The sequence below is a fragment of the Paralichthys olivaceus genome, chromosome 18, assembly GCF_024713975.1.
Source record: "Paralichthys olivaceus isolate ysfri-2021 chromosome 18, ASM2471397v2, whole genome shotgun sequence".
In the NCBI taxonomy this organism is placed as follows: domain Eukaryota; kingdom Metazoa; phylum Chordata; class Actinopteri; order Pleuronectiformes; family Paralichthyidae; genus Paralichthys; species Paralichthys olivaceus.
The window spans coordinates 14,261,663-14,286,735 of record NC_091110.1 but is presented as its reverse complement, the minus strand read 5'-3'; the positions used below and the strand labels follow the sequence as shown (position 1 = coordinate 14,286,735).

General features: G+C 41.4%; 1 protein-coding gene across 2 annotated transcripts; it reads left to right on the top strand.

Annotated features, from left to right (window-relative positions):
- Window positions 1-24,177, top strand: atp2a2b (ATPase sarcoplasmic/endoplasmic reticulum Ca2+ transporting 2b). 2 transcript variants are annotated; one of them, XM_069513157.1, is made up of 24 exons: window positions 1-730; window positions 1,020-1,037; window positions 1,154-1,236; window positions 3,879-3,983; window positions 5,898-6,036; window positions 12,197-12,277; window positions 13,036-13,121; window positions 13,685-13,840; window positions 13,979-14,120; window positions 14,402-14,568; window positions 17,078-17,166; window positions 17,321-17,423; window positions 17,513-17,644; window positions 17,731-17,850; window positions 17,940-18,158; window positions 18,266-18,389; window positions 18,523-18,734; window positions 18,868-19,088; window positions 19,177-19,379; window positions 19,638-19,723; window positions 19,812-19,945; window positions 20,219-20,336; window positions 20,599-20,719; window positions 23,119-24,177. In XM_069513157.1, exons 1-24 carry the CDS (start codon window positions 613-615, stop codon window positions 23,130-23,132), a joined length of 2,991 nt encoding a protein of 996 aa, XP_069369258.1. In that variant the 5' UTR covers window positions 1-612; the 3' UTR covers window positions 23,133-24,177. The 2 variants fall into 2 exon arrangements, with proteins under 2 accessions (XP_069369258.1, XP_019937612.1); XM_020082053.2 differs by lacking the exon at window positions 23,119-24,177 and having other exon boundaries at window positions 2-730; window positions 20,599-22,339.
- Window positions 24,178-25,073: the final 896 nt, after the last annotated feature.

Here is a 25,073-nt window from a genome sequence, read left to right as displayed (position 1 = left end):
GGACACCGAACACCGCATTCGACGCACGCGAGATCTGCAGCGGACACGCGCGACCGGAGCCGAGGAGGACGTCGGAGATCCTGCAACAGTCACACAGGCGAAGCGGGCGACGGGAATCAAACTGCGACTCCGCCACATGTCTGAACCATCTAGCCGGACCCACACTGCCTGGAGGTCTCCGCTCGGAACAGAAGGGGAAGTCGTAGAAACAAGCAGCCGGGACTGAGGCGTTGATATGAGCCAGTCGCTGAGGATCTGTCGGTGAAAGCAGCTCAGCTCAGCCGGTGAATTCAAGCGCAGCCAGCGGAGCCCAACACTTAGCTAGCATTAGCCTGTTAGCCACCGTTAGCTCAGGAGCCGCTCAGCTCGTCCACTCTCGCCGGGCACCTGCACGCCGCTGCTGAAGCCGGCAACAGCACAACAACAGCAGCAGCAACAGCCGGAGGGGGTGAGCCCTTCTCCCTTCAATACCATCCACGGTTACCGTCACGTTATTTTTTTAAAGCCACGCGGCGACAGCGAAACACGGAGAGAACCGCGACAGGTTGAGGTCGGGACCAGCAGGGCGAAGCGAGCGAGCGAGCGAGCGGTGTCCTCCAGCGGCCGTTCATCATGGACAACACGCACACGAAGACGGTGGAGGAAGTTTACAGCTTCTTCAACGTGAACGAGAGCACCGGGCTGAGCTCCGAGCAGGTGAAGAAGCAGCGGGAGCGGTTCGGACCAAACGGTAAGAAAGCTGGTTGACGTCGGGGTGTTCGAAAACAAGTAGCCTAGCTGTTCTCTCTATCTCCCCCACACCGGTGTCACGCATGTACGGGCCACGGATCCCGAGGAGAAGCGGTTGATCACGTCACGCTGTGTGTGTTGAAATGTGGTCCTGCCTCGTCTCCTGACACCATCTTTATGTCTCACATGTGTGATTCTCTGCCGCTGCAGCATTACAGTGTTTGAACTTTTCATTAACTGCGTCTCCATCTTTCTTTTGCCCGTGGATCTGAATGGGGGATGATCTGCAGAGCTGCCAGCTGAGGAGGGTGAGTGCACACTTTAACATATATATATATTTATATATGTATATAGTCACCTGTTTTCATTCATGCATTTGTCAATGAATCACTTGTATTTTTTTTTGTGAATGAAACTCTTTCAGGTAAATCTCTGTGGGAGCTGGTGATTGAACAATTTGAAGACTTGCTTGTGAGGATCCTTTTACTGGCTGCCTGCATATCCTTTGTAAGTATAACGCACGATTATGCACAGTGGTTTGCTCAGTGTTGAATGACCTGACATGTAGAGACCAGGGGTGGGAATGGCATGGTAACTCATGATGATATATCGAATACGAGGCCCACGAGAACAATAAAATCACAATACGGAGACTCTGTAAAGATCAATACGTCATGATATCTGCCTTGTTTTTTAATCAACTTGAAATTGCAGGTTTTGTGTATTTATTCACTTGTGTCAGTTTCACAGTTTGACACAAATTGAGTTGAAACATTTTACAAAAATGTGCATTTATTCTCATCTTGGTGTCTTTTTAGTCTTAAACACACTGTTACTTGTCAATCTCTACATGTGTCATCATTCTAATGTAAAATGACTATAATCTGGCATAAGTATGAACTGTATATTTATATATATTGATATTTGGCAACAGGATATCGATAATTTCATGAGTCAGGACAAAGATAAAATGCCATGTCAGTATTTTGTCCCACCCCTATTAGAGTGAGTGCTAGTAATTCAATAGCTTGTATTTAATTTGTGCACTTGTCTACAGGTGCTGCACTTGTTTTATTCATCAAGATAAATAGTAGTAATGCTCTGTGAGCCGGTTGTGATGCTCATATAAGTGTTCAACGCTCAAGCTAGTTGAGTATAGGTGCAGTGTTTTAGTGCTGCAATGGTGAGAGGGTGATTCACTGCGAGATCTTAAATAGATGAGTCTGTTTTATATCTTTCAAAATAGAATATTCAGTGTGGAGTGGGATTCAAAGAAGTAGAAACGTGGCCTTCTGCCAGTTGTACACTATCTCCACCACCATCTTTCTTTTCATCCTTACACTGATCAGTTCAGTGGGTTTGATTTTTATTTTCTCTCTCAACACAGCTCTGTCAGTTTACAAAGTGTATATAGGACTTTTCTGATTGAGTCAGTGCAGACCACAGCTTTGCAAGAACATTGTACAAAGTGGAGGAGAAAGGTGCCCAGAATCTGTCCGGTGACACAACCCAGATCATCTTTTTTTCACTATTTTTGTCTTAATTTACTATGTCAGAGTGCAAATACGCTTTTGCTCTTGAAACAAATCTCAAGTGATTGCAGCCATTTTGAGCCTCTTGTTTTAATGGAGATTATGTAAACACGTCAATAGTAAAGTTAAAAAGAAATGCTGACATGTTGTTAATCTGGAAAGAGATAATTGTGTCACTTTAACATGTTCCTTTAACACGAGCAGTATTGTGTGGGTTTGGCTGTTAAAGAGTGAAAGTTGCAGACACCTGAGTAGTTTGTCTCTTGGATGATTGAATGTCCTGGTGTTAATTTGCCACTACAACCAAGTGTCTAAATTCCAAGTCTCAATACTAGTCTGACATCCAGTGTTCATGTTATTATTGTGAACAACAGATGAATAGACATGATTTGCAGTAGGTGGCTGTCCTCAGTGTAGTTTATGGGACAGTGTCAGATTCATAATCCCTTGGCCCCGTTTCTGTTCTCAAGGCGACATCCAGCTTTGATTGCAAAGCGTATAAATCAAAGGCTGTAGTAAGTAGCACGCTCTCAATCACACAAGCTTGTGCATTGACATTTATTTCAAGTAAAAAGTTATATACAAACATTTCTCTCGACTTAACATTCAGTTGCTCAGCGACTTAATGGCTGCAACACTAATGATTTAGTTTGCTAGAATTGAATTTGACATTTAGTTGGCCATTGTTAAATAGGTTGGGGGTGGGGGTGGGGCGGCATTTCCTTTTGACACAATTAACTCTTGGCACAGATTCTAAAAGAGGAGAAAGTGGTTATTACACTATCGCTCTCTCTGACATGATTCTCTTTTAACACACTGGGGCCTAGTTTCTGTATTAGTGGCAGAGGCTTGCTTGATATTGATCATGAATTATTAAATGATTGTTAGATGCTTAAAACCATTAAGCCAAATGTGTAAAAGTCAAAGTGAGGAGGTTCTGGCACAACTTCACCTCATAGCAATGTGTGTGGTAAAGACAAATGGAGGAAAATGGCATTATTGTACCAAAACAAACATGATCTGGCCCAATGAGTGAATAGTGATGACTAAGCAACCTGAAATTTATGTTGTTGTGTATGTGTTGAGTCTATCTTCACTGCACAATGTCTTTACATCCTAGTACATTTATTGTACTGGATTTGCATTGTATTCTAAGAACTTGGGTCATTATGATTTGACATGGAGTGTCAGACAAGGCTTGGAAAAAGTATACACGGAAATCTAGCTCTCCCACATCACTAAATACACAATTTAGTTCAAAATAGCTTTGACCTTTCTACCTCTTCTTTGTTCTATTCATGTGAATGACGTACAGTGGTTTCCCACAGTGGATGGATGTTATCTGATGCATGTAGCTAGAATTTCATATTCGGTGGAAATCAAGCTCCACAATTAAAATTTCAAAGCATGTGAAACTTTTTATTACTAAGAGGTCAGTGTTTTATCGTGCTCCAAAAGTCGCTGAAGCAAAGACCTCTTCATGAAGTCATTCAACAAGCGTATTAGTCAGTTTCATGCATGCAGTTACCTCAGGTTGATACTTCAGTGCTCCCTGTATCTCAGTATTAACAGTTATTTGTATTGAATTTAACTGTAAATTTCTTTTCTGTTTTTTAGGTGCTGGCCTGGTTTGAAGAAGGAGAGGAAACTGTGACAGCGTTTGTGGAGCCTTTTGTTATCCTGCTTATTCTCATAGCAAATGCTATTGTAGGAGTCTGGCAGGTAAACACTTTTCATTTCATAAAGCATCTGTTCAGTCTTGCACGAACGTTATAAGTCTCTTACTGAAAGGGTGAATGAAAAGCTTATACTTCTTATCACGAGAGACCGAATTTGAAATATAAAATCTCTTTTGGGTAAAAACGCATGAAACCCAGCCTGCCCCACTTCCTCCTCACTGGATCCTCATTCATTAACCTACCCTTTCAGAGAAACCCAAGCATTTACCCTTTAACTGAGCCGGGCAACATTTGGTCTGTCAGAGTGAAATGTCTCCAGCGAGGAACTCTATCTATGCCTCGGTTCATTCATGCCTGCTGAGTCCAAGCGTTCCCCGGAGATTTACAGTGTTGGTTCCTTTGAGAAACAGTATTGATTTGTCAACATGCTCCTTAATTATAGTCAGGAAGCAAAGGCGGCAACAGTCGTTGATTCAGGCACACAGAAGAAATTATCTTTTCTTTTCTGGTAACCGTGCCAATCGAATTTAAATGGCTTAACAGTGTGATTGACACGTTCCTGTTTGACATGATTCATGGTTGTCAACAAAGCCTTCTGAACTAATTCCTTATTGTTAGATTTCATTTTCTCCTACGTGGTCAGAGTTGTCAGGCTGCCGTCTGTAGGTTTCAGTATTTCTTACATGTGTTAAAGGTCAAAAGTGCATCTCTGCTTGTGCAAGGGCCTCCTGGGATAATACCTCCAATACACCGATTGAACAACAATCACCTTGATTTAAAATTCCACCCTTTCAAAGATGAGACCCGGCAGGCTCAATGTGTCTGCTGCATCTCTTGTCTTGTAAATTACAGAAAATGCTGCTAAAGCTTGTAAATGGGGAGTTGTCAAGCAAATGATTGTTTGCCTTTGTTTATGCAAACAAAGGCCATATGATGTAGAAGTGGAGGCGGTATCTGCAGTTCCCTCTGTCGTCATTGACTGGGCCCTACCTGTTTTGAATTTAGAAGAGCCTTCCTTTGAATTGAACACTGTAGTTTTTCATGCCGTCTCCAGCCTCCTTTAACCCTGTAAACCCTCACCTTTACCGGCAGCCATTTTAATGGCTTTGTGTCACCCGTTGCTATCTCTTACAAAAGCCCATCATGTCCGGGGCTTGTGTTCTCTGTCTTACCATGTCCGGGTGAGTGCATCCTGCCTGCCTACTTGGCTCTGGGCTGCCACTAAACCTGTCCAATCTGAGACAAATCAGTCAGGCAGGGAAAAGTCAGCACAAACAGAAAAGGATAAGAGATGAATGATGCAGGAAGAAACTGCTGTCGGGGAGGGATCATTTAGAGAAACAGGAGAAAGAATGATTGACTTTATACTCCCAACAAAGACTGATATTAATAAATTTATATTAATAAATTGACGAAGACGAAGTCCCACCCAGTCTGCCCAATCAGATAAATATGGAAATTATAGGAGATGAACCGCAACAGGTCGAGGAACAATCAGTTTTGTTAATTATTTTTAACTTTTGAATATTTTAAATGGAAACACTTAAATATTTCTCCTGTAATGTAAAGCAAAGCATCTTTGCTCTTGTGGCTGATTATTATGTATATGTGGCTTGTTTTGAAAAAGTTCATTCTGAGCCATCGGTGGTTGTGGTTGATGGGTGTTATATCTGGTGTGTAGCCTTTTATAAACTGACTCAATGTTTATATAATTCTTCTACCCTGTCTATCCTAAACCGTGTCGTTATGTACGCAGAGTTTATTTTTTATTTACCCCTTTGGTTAGGTAAAGATTAGGCTAATTCAACTCATCAGTCTATTTTGAATAACTTGGCTCTAACTGCTCGTCCGAGGACACAGTTGTTTTGATCGTTTTTTTTTTTCTTGTCCCTGTTTTAAATATTATATTTTGTGTTTGTATGGAATGAACATATCTTTAACCTTTTATCCTATTCAGGAGCGAAATGCAGAAAATGCCATTGAAGCGCTCAAGGAGTATGAGCCTGAGATGGGGAAGGTGTACCGGCAGGACAGGAAGAGTGTCCAGAGAATCAAGGCTCGGGACATCGTGCCTGGGGACATCGTGGAGGTGGCAGGTAAGATTGCACTCCTCAGACCGGACGAATTCTAATACTCAGAATGTACGGTTAGACATCAACAAACTCAATTGCAGAAGTCTCGGATGACTGTTTTCTGCGTCATGAATTGATGTAATTAAACACGCAGATGCCATCGGTAACTGAAAGTGACCCATAACAGTTCTGTAAACATCATCAGCAGTGTTGTGACGTACGCTTCACGCAGTCTAAACACACACACAGCTGATCTCTCAGCCCATTCATCTCCCATGACAATTTCAGAATAATGGTTGCAGCGGGAAAGAAAAGCAGTTATGCAATACAAGAGCAGAGGTCCAGTCTGTTCCTGAACATTTCTTGGCTAACCTCAACTTGGACTGGGCCACATGTGTTTATGTATTTTTGCGTCACTGCTCCTCAATTCTCTTGTGTTCTTACTCAGTCTGTCTCACTTGGCCTCTTTTCTCTCTTTGATTGGTTGTCTTTCGTTCAGTCTTTCTTTGTTTGTCCTAATGACATAGCTCAATTTTTTTTTTGTTATAAATCAAACAATGGCAGAAAAGGGTCACAGAAAAATTCTATTCTGTTGTAATTTATTTCTGAAGGTAAAGGAAAGGTTTTAGCCTTTCAGTGTCAATGATGCAGGGTTGTACCTGACCTAGAATTCTGTCAGTCGAATCACACTTGTTCCAGAGGAATACCGGGCCATGCTTTATTGAAAGCCTGATTATTTGTGTTTGATGAGATGTTCCAGGTGACAGCGTTTTTTACATAATATAGTAAACAAGCCAAGTTCTCTCTCCATGTTGCTACACTAACAATGGATCGTAAATGTGCAGCAGTATTTTTTGACACGATATATGGAACAAAAGCCAGCAACTAAAGATTCACCCAGAGTTCAGGTCCACAGCTGCCTGTGCCCATTACACTCGCTCTGCAGCTACATCTGGGGACCCAGAAAATACTGCTCGACTTGATGAATCTTAGTCCACTGGAGGGACTCAGCTGGTGATTCGAATTAATTCATCTCGCAGTGGCTCGTATTTTGAGAAGTAAAGTGAAGCAGTAAGTCATGACAAAGTGATCTTGTACACTATGTTGACACAAAACATCATCAGGGAGGCCAAAGGGTGGTCAGACCATCAGCCACTCTAAAACAGTGACGTCCTGTTCTTTAGTCTGCATCACAAATTACAAGGACGTCAGTGGTTGTATGCAATGTTTACAATATGGCAGATTGGGGCTAGTGCTTAAGTTTAGTTAATCATCTCAAAATGACTGTGTGAAGATAATGGAGGGAGCCTGTAAAACACGACGAAGCAGAAACTAATGTTCACACGTCAAACACTGAGCAATGAACAAACATCTTTTCTTTTTACCAAAACACTCGTATTTATCAATTAGTTTTGGACTGACAATATTTAAATTAAGTTAATTCTTTCTACTCTGCATTTTCTTACTGAAATATAACAAAAATCTGAACCAAGGTTGGACAAGAATTGGAAATCTGATTGTAAAAGACAGTACCAACACCCCTGTGAGCTTTTAATGCTTTAGTTTGCTGATGTAATTGAACAAGAAGCCACTGTTGCCTCCTCCTCTTGTTCCTCTCTAGCAGGACTACATCTCAGGAGCGCTGCACTCGACATTCAGAACTGATGTCTGTGTTCCAGCAACTATTATGCCATATTAAGAGGCACGTGGGTAATTTAGTGTGCCAACTTAAATGTTTTAGTTGGTCAGTATCTGAATCAAACTAACCCATCTGCGTTAAATACATAGTTGTAGCATCTGATTTACGATCTGTGGTAGCGTGCTGTTCACATAAATACACTCACAAACCTGATAGATGGGCCTCTGTGGTCACATAAGTAATGGGGATGGAGCTGATTAACAGATTTTAGTTGCACAGTATGGATCTGTCTCAAAGTGTGATGAGCGATATGCACAGGAGCGATATGCACAGGAGCTTGCAAAGCTACATTTACTTATCCAGAAAAACGTGTGCGTGTGTTTGTGTTAGCTGTGGCTGAGAAACTGGGAAAGCAGCAGCCTGATGATGCATGTGTGTAATGCCAGGCTGCAAAGTGTCTTGTCAGATCAGGCTTATGGTTTATATCCTGGGAGTACTTTTAGATATACAGCTCTGATAATTTAGCTGTCACCAGCGGAGCTACTACATCTTAACAGTTGTTAAGTAGTTAGTGAAACACTAATTCAGATCTAAAAAAAACTGTTGCCACAAGTTATACCCAGCAGACCTGCACGATCTTGTCTCAAAGGCTAACCAAGATTTGCCTCTGCAACATATGTACTTTGCTGTATTTGCTTGTGTGTCACATTTGAGTGTTTTGTCTGTGTTGTGAAAACAGTCTGTTTTGCTGCAATATAAATGGGGAATCATTGACCGTAGTTAGTGTCTATCTTTGAGGCCAAAGCATTAAGTGACACACCTGCTTCCTTTTGTGGCAGAGTTTTGAGAGTCTACCTTTAGTAAATGGCCATCATCTCTCCAGATGTTGAATTTAAATGGACCAAAATGCAATTTACCCATGTTCCATTAGTGTAGGTTATGTATTTGTAACGTTGTGTACACGTTACATCACTTTTAATTCTCCTGAACTGAGGTCCACCCACTGTCTTGTGTATTTCCAACATTTATTTGATGTATTGAATGTCAGAAGGCAGGGTTTGTCATTTTTCTTTTCATTGATGCCCTCAGCTTCTGGCTTGTGTCAGCCACATCATGATGACTCAGTTTAACACCGTATCCTGTCTATTGTGCCATTTCATAAAACAAATCCCTTTGTGAATCTACTGGGTTTATTTTTTGCCAGCACTCTGCTGAGACACGTCTCTCAGTCCCCCTTTAGTTTGCTTTAGTTTCAGCCTGCAGTGGCGTTTTAAACTAGAGGTTCTCAGTTGCCAAAGTGATGCCCTTAACCCTTGTAGCAGCAACGTCCTGTGCATACGGAATAAAAAGCATTGTTCTTTTTTCCCTCTTGCTTTTTCTCCTGTTTGATTAAATCATGCTACTTGTATTTAAACCTAGATGTGCATCACATTAGTGACTAATCAGCTCTTTTGTTCCTGGGCTGTGGGTCTGTCCTGCTCTGGATTTAGGGTTTGGGCAGAAAGACCGGATGTAACATTTAGAAAGGGTACACATTCAGTCCCATAAATAATTAGTCCTCCAGATGGCTACATGGCCAGAGTCCCTCTTAAGTTTAAGAAAGTACGATAGTCTGCTGTTTGTCTCTGCCTGTCGCTTGCTGCCTGTCTGTTTCACTGTCCTCCTCTCACACAGCATAGATACAGAGATGATACGGCAAACACAGAGTCATGTATGTTTGTGGCTGTAAAGGTTTGGTCTTGTGATTTTTCCGTTCATAGGAGTCTCTCGAGGACTTTAGGACCTCATGAAAGGTCCCAGAAGGCTGCGAGCCTACGTGCTAACACATCAGCGAGGCTCAGTCCCTGGGAGAGAAAATATACAACCGCATTAAGGCCGCAAAATTTTCACTGGACCCCCCATGACGAATAGCTGGGTGCTGTAATCACATATCTCTAATTTAAAATGCTCCGCTCCATGTTGACTTGACCTTAGACTTTGTTATACAGGATAGTTGTATCTGCAGTTCACTTTTCATGAGATTGAGACAGTTGCGACTTCACTCTCAGTCACATTAGTGTAGGTGTTTGGACCATGGATAGGATAACGGGAGAAAAGAGGGGCTGCATATCCTGGATAGAGTCTGAAGACAGCCTGGGTCTCTACAAGCAGATGGGGTGTTATCACTCAAGAGAATGCAGACTGACATTTGTTCTTCACTCAAGGGAGCAGATAACACAGATAAAGCCCCTTTGTTCACATGGGAGAAGGAAAGGTCCCAGAGGCTGTTTGCTGTTTCCCAGAAAAGTTGGAGCTAAAACGAGCATGTTTTGTAAGATGAAACGAGAAGGTACTGTCACTCTAAGTTGGACCAGCTGCAAATTCTGAGTCTGCAGAAATCTGCGAAATAACTGTAATGAACTTGCACATTTGGCAACATTAACAATTAACAGTCATCTTAGAAATATTAGCGATCGCAGCTGTATATATATTAGAGACACTTCTCCTGAAACAGATTCACTTTCTCTGGACTTTTGCGTATTGATGAGACCAATCCAGTGCCAGTGCATTTAAAAAAACAGCTGTATGCTACTAAAATGTACAGAAGTGATTGCTATCAGTGATTGTTGTGTGACTTGACGATCAATGAATACAAGCCAAGGTCAGTACCAAGATTTGCGTACTCTCCAATGCCCGGCCAGGCATTTTCAGCTTTTCTGTTGATGGTATTGGAACATCTGTAACATATGATATTCTATTTGAAACATAATAGGTTTATAATTCCAAAAAGAAGTAGGTTTATTTTAATGGCCTTAATGATAAAAATATCTGCCACACTAGTAAATATGAAGGTTCACTTCAAGGTGGAAGGTTTTCTAATTAGCGACTTTTTGGAGGAACCGTCCCACAAGGCTTTGAGTCTTTTAATATCTCTGCAGCTCCTCGAGGGGGATGTAGTTTGAAGGCAGACAGGTGATGAAGTGGGTTTGACAGCCTCTCTTCACCTCGAAGACCAAATTTGGTAGTACAGCTTGTACTGATCAGAAGCAATGTCACTCACCATGAACTCTGCATTACCACACGTTAGAGTAACAACATAATTATTTTTATAGTGCGAGCAAAATGTGAAACAATTCAGCGAGGCTTTCGTTTTATTGGTTACACATTTCTTGTGTAGAATTTGCTCTGTCCAGGCTGTATTAATAGAAACTGCCATAAACTCCTGAGAATGGGAGGGATGAATGAACAATCTTTAAACAAGGACTGTTTCTATTTTAATACAAATGACGTAAAGCGGGTTCTCCTCGCTTAAAACAGAAGTTTTTTATCATCACCACCCCCTCCCCCAGATCCAGCAGCATGTTGTCAACTGATCAAAATAGTTTTCCCATTTTTGGACGTGTGTTTTTGCTGGACTCATCTAATCCCTCTTCCCATTCTCTCCTCCGCCCCCCTCCGCGCCTCTTGCTCTTCACTCAGAAGAGCACCCAGAGGCCCTCGGGTTGGTTTACATGTCTGTCACCACTGTCCACAGAGGGATCACTTAAGAGCCTCTGGGTCATCACTTTATATTGCTCTTGCCATCAGCCTCTCAGACTGCATGATGTCTCTTACTGTAAGCTGAAAGTAATGTTTCATTTTGGTGCAACAGCGGAATTTTCCATTGTGCTTTAGAATTTCATTAAAACATCTAACATCAGTCTTAGGTGCAATGGGGACCCATAGCTTGTCTTATATTGTAAAGTATCATTCTGGGAGCATACTACAAGACTTACATGTACGTCACACTCATTTAAAAAACATTTTCTCAGTTGTTTTTCGATTCCTCGTTGTGGATTATAAGAAGTTAAGAAATACAATACTTCATGTTTGTAGTATGAATATAATTTAAAAGCATGTGCACAAAGTGATCTGACTTCAAATACTTTAAAACTTCAATCAAACCACAAAGCTGAAAGGTTCATTATCAGCTCTTTCTATCTCTCCACATCCGACCTGAGCTGCGCAGGACAGTTTTCTGTAGAAGATACACTTATGTGGAATCTGGTGTTTATCCACATTTATGTTTGTTTTACTGGAGGTTGCTAAAGCCTCTTGTTAGTGGAAAGAATGAGCAGCAATCTATTTGTGCAGGGGATGAATTGAACATTAACGATATTTGAATGTGTGAGTCTCAAACTCAGCATCTCCCCAAACTAATAAGTTGAGTTTGATTATTTTATTACTCCCGAGAGGCCTTATCTGGAAAAACAAAGCGGTTGATTGAATTTCTTAGATCTAAGTGTCTGTGTGTGCTGATTTGTTTGTTTATTGCTTTCATCTTCAAGTTTTTTCTCTTTTCATTACACCAAACTCTCGTTGTCTTTTTTCCATGGAGGAGATTTACACGACACTCTGCCTTTTTATTTATTTTTTACTACTGTGAAAATTGTGTTTGTACAATCTCATCGTGAACTTAGTCCAGTTACACAAGGTGTCACCCACTTGATGATCAGTTGTCATTTAAAGATGCTTTTAAGTTGTTAAGAGGTACTAAGTCATCTCCTTTGCTGTTTCTCTCCACAGTTGGTGATAAAGTGCCGGCAGACATCAGGCTGACGTCTATCAAGTCGACCACACTGAGGGTAGACCAATCAATTCTTACAGGTAAAACCATTTATACTTATACGTCTTTATTCCTTCTTCCTATTATAGCTCCGTTTTATAGAAATGTATTGCCTGTATTTCTTTACCTCCATCTGCAGCAACTCGCTTCTTCTGATCAACCCTGTCACGAAAGAATAACAATAAGCACTTTATCACTTCCTTTTCATGCTCATGACCTCATTACATGCTGCAGTCATGGGTGCTCAGTCAACACCTAAGCAAAAAAAAGAGAGGCAGATGAAAGTAAATGTAAAATAGATGAATCTATGGATGGATAATTGGCCTGTGAGGTAAATGGAAAATAGTCAGGGAACACTGAAGGATATCTAATGCACGGGAGACGGGGTTTATTCGAATCAAGTCCTTAAATCTCTTGTCCTGCTCTGCTGCCTTAATTGGAAGCAAATTCCATGGGATATTTTCAGAGTTTCTGCTATTTCCCCCTCTTCCATTCCCCATTCATGGCCATGCCGCCTGTCAAAAGCCCCCTGCCTTACTCTATCAGAGCAGCACAGACCTTGCACAGTTAATTACACAAACACACACGTTGGAAACACAGCATCAGATACAGTGTTTTGAAAGGCAGCGGCAGTGCAGCAATTGATAATTGTCAGGCCTGTTCAGTCAGCTGCAAAGCCTTTTCCACGCAAATCTGCCCAAAGTACTGACCAAGCATCGCAGTCACCACTTTGCTCTCTCTGCGTAGGTAATTCCTCAGCGCTCGCTCCTCTCATATCTTTTGTTTCCTCTTCCTGCAGGAGAATCCGTGTCTGTGATCAAACACACCGACCCTGTGCCAGACCCACGTGCTGTCAACCAGGACAAGAAGAACATGCTCTTCTCTGTGAGTGACTCACGAGACCGGTTTCCAGTGCTCAGTGTTTTTTTATCGTTTGTTTTTCTAAATAGAAAACCCTCTCCCCTTTCCATCTTCTCTGTGAGCCTGACAACACCTATAAAGGCAGCAATGTTTTTCTGTCATCTTCCTCCTCCTCCTTTGTTTTTCATCTCATCATCCCGCCTCACATCCACTCTCTTTAGAATGACAGCACTTTTGGAAAACATTAAATTATCTATTTAGATCCCTGCTTTTTTCCATCGTGTATGAATGAAATATACAAAGCGGTGCATGTCTGAACAGAAGTGTCCTCTGATGTTAGTCATTTAATTCAGAGTTTACATCCTGTACACCTTCAACAACAAAGGAAATTTGCATTCAGGCAAATACCTTTCCCTGGCCTGTTTTCACTTTTCACAAGATCTGTTTGTGAAATATTTACTTTCACTGCGTGTTGGTTCTTGCTGCAATTTTCTTTGTGACACATTCTTCAGATATGTTGTTTAACTAGTTTCCCCCATATGTCAAGAGGCTCAATGAATTTGTTTTGTGCTGTTGCTGCTTCACAGGGCACAAACATCGCAGCGGGTAAGGCTGTTGGTGTGGTGGTGGCCACAGCTGGCAACACGGAGATCGGCAAAATCCGAGATGAGATGGCAGCAACGGAGCAGGAGCGCACACCGCTGCAGCAGAAGCTTGATGAATTCGGACAGCAGCTATCCAAGGTTATTAGTGATGATAAATTAATCTCCCACTCTGTTAATTTTCGGACCTTTTGTACTGTAAATGTAAATAAAAACAACCTCAGCGATATCTGTTTGTTCATATTTATAAGGATATTAATGAGTAATGTGTAATTTAAGGTTATCACCCTGATCTGCATTGCTGTGTGGCTCATCAATATTGGACATTTCAATGATCCTGTCCATGGAGGCTCTTGGATTCGCGGTGCTGTCTACTACTTCAAGATCGCGGTGGCTCTGGCGGTTGCGGCGATCCCTGAGGGTGAGAGCTGGACAGCGACACAAATGCAGCCATGCCTTTGACACACTGTTTGCCATGAGAGGCTCCATTATTATTCTTCTGTTCAGACTGCTGAACAGAAGGTTTAGAAAACCGTATTTTTCTGTATTTCACACTGGACGGACAAATCATTGTTGTTTCACCACTTGAGTAAAATTAATATAAATGGATATCTCTATCTTTTTTTAAGTAACCATTTATCTCCTCTGTATATCTTAACTCTCCTCTCGTCTTCTTGTGTTGTTGTTGCTGTCTCTCTCCAGGTCTGCCTGCTGTCATCACTACATGCTTGGCGTTGGGAACACGCCGCATGGCTAAGAAGAATGCCATTGTCCGCAGTTTGCCCTCTGTGGAGACCCTTGGCTGCACATCTGTCATCTGCTCTGACAAGACTGGCACACTGACCACCAATCAGATGTCTGTGTGCAGGGTAAGAGAACAGTGGCAAAGAAAGCTCTTGTTTTTGGAATTGTAATCATAAGTCTATTTATACATCACAATACACAGAATAAAATGATATTTCATTTGAGATGGTTTTGGAATGAACCAACCTAACCTTGGCGCTCATGGTCTGTATGTAACCAGTCAGAAATCTCATGTAAGATTAAAATATATAAGTTTGTATAATTATATATATAAAAATATAAGATAATTCAAATTAAGATTCAAATTTCCATGAAAAAGAGGATATAATAAACAAAATTATGAGATAATATATTGTCTTGACTAAACTTGTCAGCCAGATTCTCATAAATGATATATGTGAATTATACATTAGTGTTAAGAGTTTCAAAATAAAAGGTTTGTCTAGTTCAATGGCCTGGGTTTATGGTTCTATGCATTTAACTGTCAGACAGAAATCCTTTGTTTACCCACTTAGGGCATTGTTGCTATTGAAAGCAGTAATTTAAAGTCGGTCCATTACCCTTAAAATTTCAGCTCAGTTCACTTGAAATGAAGCTGACAAAGATCAGCTTATCTAACAACATGCAAACCATGTAAATGTTAGTCTGCAGCTAGTATAGCCAAGAAACGTCATAGTCTACGTGCACCACAACAGCTGAGGGTTTCTGACTAACATCTTAACTAGTTGATATCATCTAAATGTAACGATAATTGTTATTATACAAATAATTAATAATAAGACAAGAATAACGTAGGATGATCATGATCACAGTCTCACTCACACATGATGCCTGAGGATTCCATCAGAGGTTGTGTGCATTCTATGTCATTACAATATGTGCTGTGTCACATGTGGACTTCATCTGAAAGCAGCGTAAAGGCGATTTCAGACCATGTGACCGCGACACACTTGTTAGCAGGAACTCTCATGCTAAGTTCAAACCAAGGTTTCCTAACAGTTTCTGGTCTATAACCCAGTAATTAGTAATTAAGTTGTTATAGCCATTAAATTGTGTTGACACCACCTCACATCATCCTCAGGGAGCTAGTACAGTTAGCGGTGCACAGGGACTGTGTCATTTCAAACTGGAACAAAAAGGAAAGAAAAGCACAAAATAAATATGATTTTAAATCTGTTACCATACATGGAAAGAATAAAGTCTGGCTCCTCTGCGGACATGAGAGGTCTTTTCATGTGTAAATGAATTAATTTAATAAACAGCCCTCACAGCCCTTTTCTGACAGTGGAGATTTATTGAGCACTGAGCGCTGCTGACGTCAAGTAGTTAGTAAAGGATAATAAAGGATTTATTTCTATGAAGGCAGAGATGAAATACGAATCAAAAGTACTCATTGTGTGAGTATATTTATTTATTTTGTCATCCCACACGAGCATGAAGAGCTTCAGGCAGTATGAACTATTTAGAGTTCAACATGTTTATGATTTTGTCCTTAAGCGTTGCCTCCCTGCTCCTTTTTGTTACTGCAATTGTCTCTTCATTTTTGATTTGTTAACCCTCGTCCTCGCTGCAGCTCCATGTCTCCATCTTCCTCAGTTCTATTCCTCAGCTGTTTATCTTGTTGGTCTTCTGTCTCTCTCCTCCTCCTTTCTTCCCTCCTCATTCTGCTCTCCTCCCCCTTCTTGTTCAGGCAGCATGCTGATCAGTATGCAGTAGTTAGTCACTTGCAGTAGAACCAGCAGTAGAGTTGCATAACTGACCTTGCATTTAAGACTCTCTCCCTCTCTCTCTCTCTCTCTCTGCTGTCAGTCTGTTCTGCCTTCGCTCATCCTGCACAGTGTTTTATAAAGTGAAGATTATATTAAGTACATTTTGGAAACCATTCGATGCTATTTTTGGGTATTTTTTTTGTCGCTGGCAGAGAAATTTGTGCTTGATGCATCTGTAACCAGATTCAGTTTTCCTAACTGAATGTTTCTATTCAGTGTCTGACTTCTGGTGTTGTGGGTCAGACCACCATTGACATCACTGCTGAAGTCTTGTCGGCGCCTGAGGGGAGTGCAGCCATAATGCAAGCTCATCGTTCTGCTCAGATACTTCTATTTTCATCACTTCCCCTGACCCTCTTGGTTTTTAGCAAATGTGGTGCTTTAGATGCAGGAAAGTACCGATGAATGATATAACATCAAAACACGTATTGTGTTGCTTCCCTCTTCTTCAAATAGGAGACATAACTAGTTCCCTCACATTACATATTAGATTAATCAATTCAAATCTTTTCCACCTCGAAGTGATTCACTTCAGTACAGTTTGTATTAATGAGGAACTCTGTATCTGCTTTGCTGTAAGATGACATATATGGATCCCCCCCACCACAGTGCGTCTCTGCTTTGGCTCAGCATTTCATTGCTTCACCCTGTTCTATGTTCAGGTCCTCTCATGATGTCAAGCTCTCTTTCCTGTGGATGGTAGGCTGCTGCCACCTGCTGGATGCAGGGTCTCTCAGCCCTTTGCTTTGGACACAGATACAGTGAATGTGTACTCATAGTTTCTTTACAACTTTTGTGTTTCTAGATGTTTATCCTCGACAGCGCAGAGGGGGAGCACTGTTCCCTTAAGGAATTTACAGTCACAGGCTCCACATACGCCCCAGATGGAGAAGTGTGAGTATTCAGTCTTGACGTTGTGTGCTTTGAAAATCAACATTTTGTTAACCAAAATCAAGAAAGAACAAATCTAAGCCAAAGTAATTTTATTATATACATCACTTTGCATTTGTGACTCACTTCTTCATGTCTACACCTGTATTTTCTTTAGGTTCCAGGATAGCAAGTCAGTCAAATGTTCCCAGTACGATGCCCTGGTGGAGCTGGCCTCTATCTGTGCTCTCTGTAATGATTCCTCACTGGACTATAACGAGGTTGGCAGCGAATCATTTGTCCATGATAACTGAAACAACATCCTGTGTTTTTCTTTAATAACCATTTGTGTGTGTCTGTCCCTCTCCAGACCAAAGGTGTGTATGAGAAGGTTGGTGAGGCCACAGAGACGGCTCTCACGTGCCTGGTGGAGAAGATGAACGTGTTTGATACAGACGTCAAAGGCCTGTCCAAGATTGAGAGAGCCAACGCCTGTAACTCTGTACGTAACCTACAGTTCTTCAAAGTCTCTTTCTCATTACACTTGACGGGAGTTCTTATTACTGTTGTGTTTTGCTGTAACTTTAGGTGATTAAGCAGCTGATGAAGAAAGAGTTTACCTTGGAGTTTTCCAGAGACAGGAAGTCTATGTCTGTGTACTGCACTCCAAATAAAGCCCGCTCCTCTGTTGGCAAGATGTTTGTTAAGGTGAGTAATGGAGGCTTCGTAAAGTCACAACAAAGCATTTTTACCAGAAATGTTTCTCTTACACTTTTTCCTTCTTCCATTTCTTATAGGGTGCACCCGAGGGTGTGATTGACAGGTGCACACACGTCCGTGTTGGCAACAACAAGGTGCCGTTGACCCCTGGCATCAAGGAAAGGCTAATGTCAGTCATCAGGGAATATGGAACTGGCAGAGACACCCTGCGCTGTCTGGCTCTGGCCACCCGAGACAACCCCATGAGCAAAGATGAACTGGTGTTAGAGGACTCCAACCGCTTTATTGAGTATGAGGTAAGAGCTGCGAATGATTGATAAAGTCGCTGGAAACAAAGGCTCCATATCTGTTGGGATTTTGTTAAAGTGCCGCTGTTTTTCTCTTCTTTTTTTTTATCACCCAGACTGATCTGACGTTTGTTGGCTGCGTGGGCATGCTGGATCCTCCCAGGGCCGAGGTGGCTGCTTCGATTAGACTCTGCCGTCTCGCAGGCATCAGAGTAATTATGATCACTGGAGACAACAAGGGTGAGGCAGTCTGCTCAGAGAATAAGAGAGAACACAATATCATTATACAAAAGAGAATTGCTCAAATATCCTCTTGTTAAGTACATACGAGTATTTCCAGGAAGTAAATATTGTACTCTCGTTCACACTTTAGGCACGGCGGTGGCTATCTGCAGGCGTATTGGCATTTTCGGTGAAGACGATGATGTCTCCAGCATGGCTTACACCGGCAGGGAGTTTGATGATCTGTCACCTGCTGCACAGAGAGAAGCTGTGGTCAAGGCTCGCTGCTTCGCTCGTGTGGAGCCTTCACATAAATCCAAGATTGTGGAGTACCTGCAGTCCTATGATGAGATCACAGCCATGGTGAGAAAAGGGAGGCTTTTGAGTCCTTGATGATTGTCTCTGGCACAAACATTCATTTTGCTGGTACAGATAAATACAGTGATACAATCTAAAATGCTGAAAATCATACGGTGATGGTTATTCCCCCCCTCAGACTGGTGATGGTGTGAACGACGCTCCTGCTCTGAAGAAGGCTGAGATCGGCATCGCCATGGGCTCTGGCACAGCTGTGGCCAAGACCGCCTCCGAAATGGTGCTGGCTGACGACAACTTTTCCACCATTGTAGCTGCAGTGGAGGAAGGCCGAGCCATTTACAACAACATGAAACAGTTCATCAGATACCTCATCTCTTCAAATGTGGGCGAAGTTGTCTGGTAAGGATGAGTGGTTTATACGAACGCACTTGCATACGTCCTCTGTATGACTCATGTCTGACACACACCATGCTTCTCCTGTGTGTAGTATCTTCCTCACCGCAGCTCTGGGCTTCCCTGAAGCTCTCATCCCTGTTCAGCTGCTGTGGGTCAACCTGGTGACTGACGGTTTGCCTGCCACCGCTCTGGGCTTCAACCCACCGGACCTGGACATCATGAACAAATCCCCACGTAACGCCCGCGAGCCACTCATCTCCGGATGGCTCTTCTTCAGATACCTGGCCATTGGATGTAAGGAAGGAAACCTGGATCATTGTTGTAGAAGGAAATTGTGTTGACAGTGTGTGGGCTGTATGAGGCGCCATCTGTTCTTTACTATATAGACTCAGGTGAAATCTGCCACATAAGCATGATATGAATGTAGAATGAATTTAGGTCGTTACTTGAAAGCGCTCTCATGTAATCACAGCCTGTCGTCTTCTCACATGTAAGACGTCAGACGTCTGTGTCACTGTGAACATGTGTACATTTCTGCTTTGCCTCCTCCAGGTTATGTGGGCGCTGCCACTGTTGGTGCTGCCGCCTGGTGGTTTGTTGCTGCTGAGGATGGACCCAGGATTACTTTCTACCAGCTGGTAACTACGACCTGACAACTATTAATTCAACACTGTGGGTCAACCCCCCACAAAAATACTGACTGAATCGAATCATTTTTTCTTACAGAGCCACTTCCTTCAGTGTGGTCCAGAGAATCCAGACTACCAGGATCTGGACTGTAAAGTGTTTGAGTCCCCTTACCCTATGACCATGGCTCTGTCTGTGCTGGTCACCATTGAGATGTGCAATGCCCTGAACAGGTTAGTGAGCGAGGCATCTTTTAGCTGATTAATTAACAGATCCAACATGTTCAGCAGAAATAAATAAAAATCCCAGATATTGTGAACAGCTGAATTTCAGACCTTTACACTTTTAGAAGCTGCATGTTTTGACTGTTTTGTTAGTTTTACTTCAAGTGTGTGCTCAAACATCCAGATCTTAATTTCCATGATGGATGACAAACACTGCAGTACTTGTGAGTTAGGTCTCTTGCGTGACTTTTTAATAAACATGTCTTTGTCTTTGTGTCTCAGTGTGTCAGAGAACCAGTCCCTGCTGCGTATGCCTCCCTGGGAGAACGTGTGGCTGCTGGGAGCCATTTGCCTCTCCATGTCTCTTCACTTCCTCATCCTCTATGTGGAGCCTCTTCCAGTGAGAAATATTTCTTTTTAGTTTAACGTTTAAGTGCCTGAGCCTGGGTGTCCCTCTCCTCAGCGGTGGGGAGATAGTTGCTGACAGGTGTCGAGCTGGTTATTTTGCTGTATTAAGCACTAAAGCTGTTATTTAGTGTTAAATTATTGTGGTTAGGTTTTATTTATTATTCTATTTTGTAAATAAGCAACTTTGTGAAGAGTTTAACACTTTATATTTTTATTTTCTTTAAGTTAAGTTTGTGTTGTGTTCTTCTTTCCAGATCATCTTCCAGATCACCCCTCTGAACCTGACACAGTGGCTGATGGTGCTCAAGATCTCTTTGCCCGTCATTCTACTGGACGAGATGCTCAAGTTTGCCGCGAGGAACTACCTGGAGCCCGGTAAAGAGCTGGATAAGCCTGCCAGCTCCAAAGGCTGCTCACTGTCTGCATGCATGGAGGGAATCTCCTGGCCCTTCGTGGCCGTCTCCCTCCCCTTGGTGCTCTGGATCTACAGCTCCGACACTAACATGGCCGACATGTTCTGGTCCTGACTGACTTGAGCACAACCTCGACCTTTCCACACCTCTCCCCCTCCCCTTCCTTACCACCATCACGTCACTCTTTCCTCCTCCTCCCTCCTCCTCCTCCCTCTCTCCTCCCTCTTTGCCTTTCCCACATGTGCATAGCTAGTGTGTGTGTGTGCGCGTTTGTAGAGCTTGAGTGTGTTCTTGTGCGTGCCTGCTGTGTGTAAACGAGAAGGACCAACTTTAACACATAAAACGTAATGAATAATATAAGGTGTTAACATTGAGAAGTTACCTGTTTTGAGTCGGGATAGGATCTTTGAACGGGTGAGGCTTTAAACGCGAGTGTCAGAAGACCATCACTCCTATAGCTGTGGACTTTGTTGCTGGTTTTGAAGGAAATATACTGTCGCCATTTTTTTGTCAATATTGCCTTTTTGAGGTTTATATTTTTAATGATTTTGGGAATATCTTATGTCACTACAGTAACAACAGCAGATTGTTCTTGCTAAGATTCCCTCATGAAAGAAAATTTAAGATACCAGAAAATCATTGATCTGTACAGAGAATGAACACTATTTTATGCAATTTTTTTTTTTAAATGGCTTTGTAAATTGTTTGACCAGCGTGGCTTAGACATACCGCCTTGATTTATTTTCTAATGTTTACCATTGTGTCTTCAGTATAAACTGAGAACTCTTTCAGAGAGGACGACCTGCGTGCGACACATGAGGATGGGGGGAAAGGTTTGGGAGTTTGAATGCTTCACTTAAATGAAAAGAAAAAAAAAGAATCCTGGAAAGCAAAAGCCGCATGTCCCGTGACCAAGCATGAACTGTATATGGTTTCTCATTTCTAATTTAATTGTATATGTCCCCCCCTTTTCCCATTGTTAGAGTGTAAATTAACTACATGGATGGTTTTTTACTATATGATTTGAAAAATAAGCCAGTTTTTCTGCACTGGGCAGAGCACAGCTACCTCAATATGACAAAAAAGATTTTTTTTCCCACTCATCTCTAGATGCTTTTTCTTCAATGCTCTTGCTAAAGCGTAACATCTGAGGTGTGCCCCTATTTGCTTGTGCAGAAAACAAAGAACACAATCTTCCTCCACTCTAACACTTTTAAGGATATATATTGTTTGTATTGATGATTTTTTTTCGACCATTAACTATTTGTTTTTTGCTTTGGAGACAGAACTGAATGGGGATGTCGTATGTTAATAACCATCTCCATGGTGTTTGATTCAAAGGACGATGATATTAAAAATCTTAAGAAAACTAATGGAAATTCTCCAAATGAACTTGGAATGCAAATAAGAACACAAAATGTTGTTTTTTACTTCAAGGAAAAAAAATACACTCTGGAACCCTTTGAATCAAAGTGTTTTCTGTCTTTATTCAAGAGGTGAAAGAATGGTTTCCAACACTTATCGCATCCAGTGTTTTTGTATGTGCATATGATACTTGAATACAGATCATTTCAGACATGAATGCTTCAGTTTTCTTGGCACAACATGACGGGACGCAGAAATTTACGACGCAGTGAAACGGATCACGTGTATATTTGACTTAAAGGCTTTAAAAAGTAGAGGTAGTGCTGGGTGTACCATACTCTGGATGTGTGTGTGTTCATGTTGGATCAGAGCCCATACAGTCATCTGCACTTATCCTGAGCATCCTTTTGTATGGACATTTCTACAAGTGTGAGAAACACACACACACACCGTCCCTCTTGTCTAAAAAGCATGTATTTGCAGTGACAGAAGCCTGGGTTTGTTTGCAGTGTGTGTTCGTGTTCCACTTGACAACAACTGTGTGCTTTCTCCCTCAATGCTTTCCATTGGCTCCCCTGTCACTAGAGTGAGTATCCATCTTTTTCCTACTCTAATTAGTGTTGCCACATGACAGTAGAATCCAGTGAAACAAGAAGAAACTCCCTGAAATAGATTTCTCTACTTTTTAAATTGTCATTTTAGGGAAATAATGTTTTCCAGGTAACTTAAAGGCATAAGGTTCACGGAAGAGGGTTTAAACTGTTATTCCCAGTGCATTATGGGTTGCCATTTCTTAGAGGGAATAAGAGGAACTTGGCTTGGAAGTCGACCACATGCCATCACTGTGAATGTCACCGTGTGCTGTTCTTTTCACCACTCTGGCACTTTGCTTATAATCACAAAGCGAAATCCTGTCTCTGGTTATATGGTAGAAAAGGTTTTAAAATAGTTTATAAAGTGTTTTGTACTGACGGATTTTCTTCTCTTCCTTTTTAGGTTGGCTTTCATAAAAAGTAGTATCAAATTTAAAACGTGGGCTCCGAGGCTGGAGTCGTCCGACCATCCGGTATCTGTGCTCACTCTAAACTTCACACACCTGACACCATGACGACCAGCAGTGTGTGAGTGTGTGTAGCGTTGCACCAACAACAAAAAAGAAAAATACACGTTTTCACAGTCATGAGACCAAATACATAAGTGGGTGGGCTGGAAAACTTCCCTGTGCCCCACAAAACACCACACACACACACACTCCACTTCTTAACATAACTATACCTCTGTGTGCAGACGCTAAATCAATATGACACCGTTTCCAGTTTTTGTGTGCAGGGAAGTTGTTGAAACCCTCCTCCTCCCTTCTTGCATGAAGAATTTGTTTCCGACTTTCATGGTAGCTTAGAGAATCTTTGAAATAGAAAAAACACACTGGGTTAAATGGTCTTAGCTGTACATCAATGTACAAATATGCATGCGTTTCAGCTGTATGTAGGCTTTGCAATTTGTATTTATAGATTCTAATGTATAATACTCCAATAACGTTAAGGTTTTAAGATGACTATATCATAGATATAAGGGAAAAAAATCACTGTTTTTATTGTAATGCTCTGGGTAATTTGCACAATATTTAGACGATGAGAAAGGACTCGTGTTGAACTTGACTGTGCTCTACTTGAGTTTTGATTATTTTCGTATCTTTAATATTCTTCCCCCTGTGTCGGCCGATCACTGAACCATTTACATAGATGAATAAGTCCTTTTCTGTGAGGACACTACAGACTGACACTTTGATTCATTGGTAATCCTGCAATACAACTGTGTTTTCTTATTTCCTCTACATTATTATCATCATCATCATCACCACTATATATCTTTATCAACTGCTGTAAAACTGTGATCTAATGTGGGGGGTGGCTGTGCAGCTCCCTCAGCAACTCCTGGTCGAAGAACAATATTAACCATATGTAAAAAGACGATCATTATTAAAGGTTAATAATAGTGATTGTACATGCGTTTCTGAGGTTGTGGTTTCAGGTAAATAAAACTATAGTATTTGAATCATGTCTCCTGCTCCATGTCTCCTGCACATGACTGTGTGCAATTTGCTGCAGATCCACGTAAAAGTCTGGAGTCTCAATTTGTGGTATAAATCTGGTTTCATAATGGGACTGTTGTGCCTCTAGTTATTGTAGTTATATTAAGTTTTTAAGTGGTGAAGTTGGTTTTACCACAGAAAATAAAAAGCCACACATAAAAATAACCCAGTAGGTGGCAGCATTTGGCTAAATATACCACACAACCATATTGGCAGAAGAAGTTTTGAAAGTAAAACAGAGGAAGTAATGTCGATTGTATTAATAGTTTAAAAGAACATAGAAGTGGAAATATAAATCCTGAGATATCATGGCAAGTTGCTGCTTTAAAAAAAAACTTTATTGTGAGAGTTCCAGAGTTCACAAACGTTTACTTTTGCTTGTATCATGAAAAGAATTAATAATTGTATTATCACTTACAATATGTAATGTTTGCTGAATGAAAAAAGGAGAATGAAGAAAAGTAATGATAATAAAATATCGCTGAAAAATGCAAAGACAGACAAGAGAAAGACAGAAATAAAAGGTGGAAAAGGGAAGCTGTGATGGTGCATGAGCACATGAGCACATAAGAACATGAACAGTGTATCACACATGTTGCATGTACATGTTCAGAATGAAAGAAAACACAGCAACAAACAGCTAGAACCAAAGGACTGACTTATGTCTTATGTATATAGTATCATATACTACACTATACTATAGTTACTAATATACTGAATCCAGATATTCCACCAGATATTCCAGATATGAGTCATTTATCTCTATAATACTGTTCACATTAACTTCCATACAGTATAAGAATATATATATTGTACACATAGTTGTTATGTAAAGTATAGAGCAGGTTTCTGCCTGTGA

Coding starts and splice junctions, on each gene's coding strand:
- atp2a2b (XM_020082053.2), top strand. CDS start 613: ATGGACAACACGCACACGAAGACGGTGGAGGAAGTTTACAGCTTCTTC. Junction 19,089..19,176: donor AATGTGGGCGAAGTTGTCTG/GTAAGGATGAGT, acceptor TCCTGTGTGTAG/TATCTTCCTCACCGCAGCTC. Junction 20,337..20,598: donor TCTATGTGGAGCCTCTTCCA/GTGAGAAATATT, acceptor TCTTCTTTCCAG/ATCATCTTCCAGATCACCCC.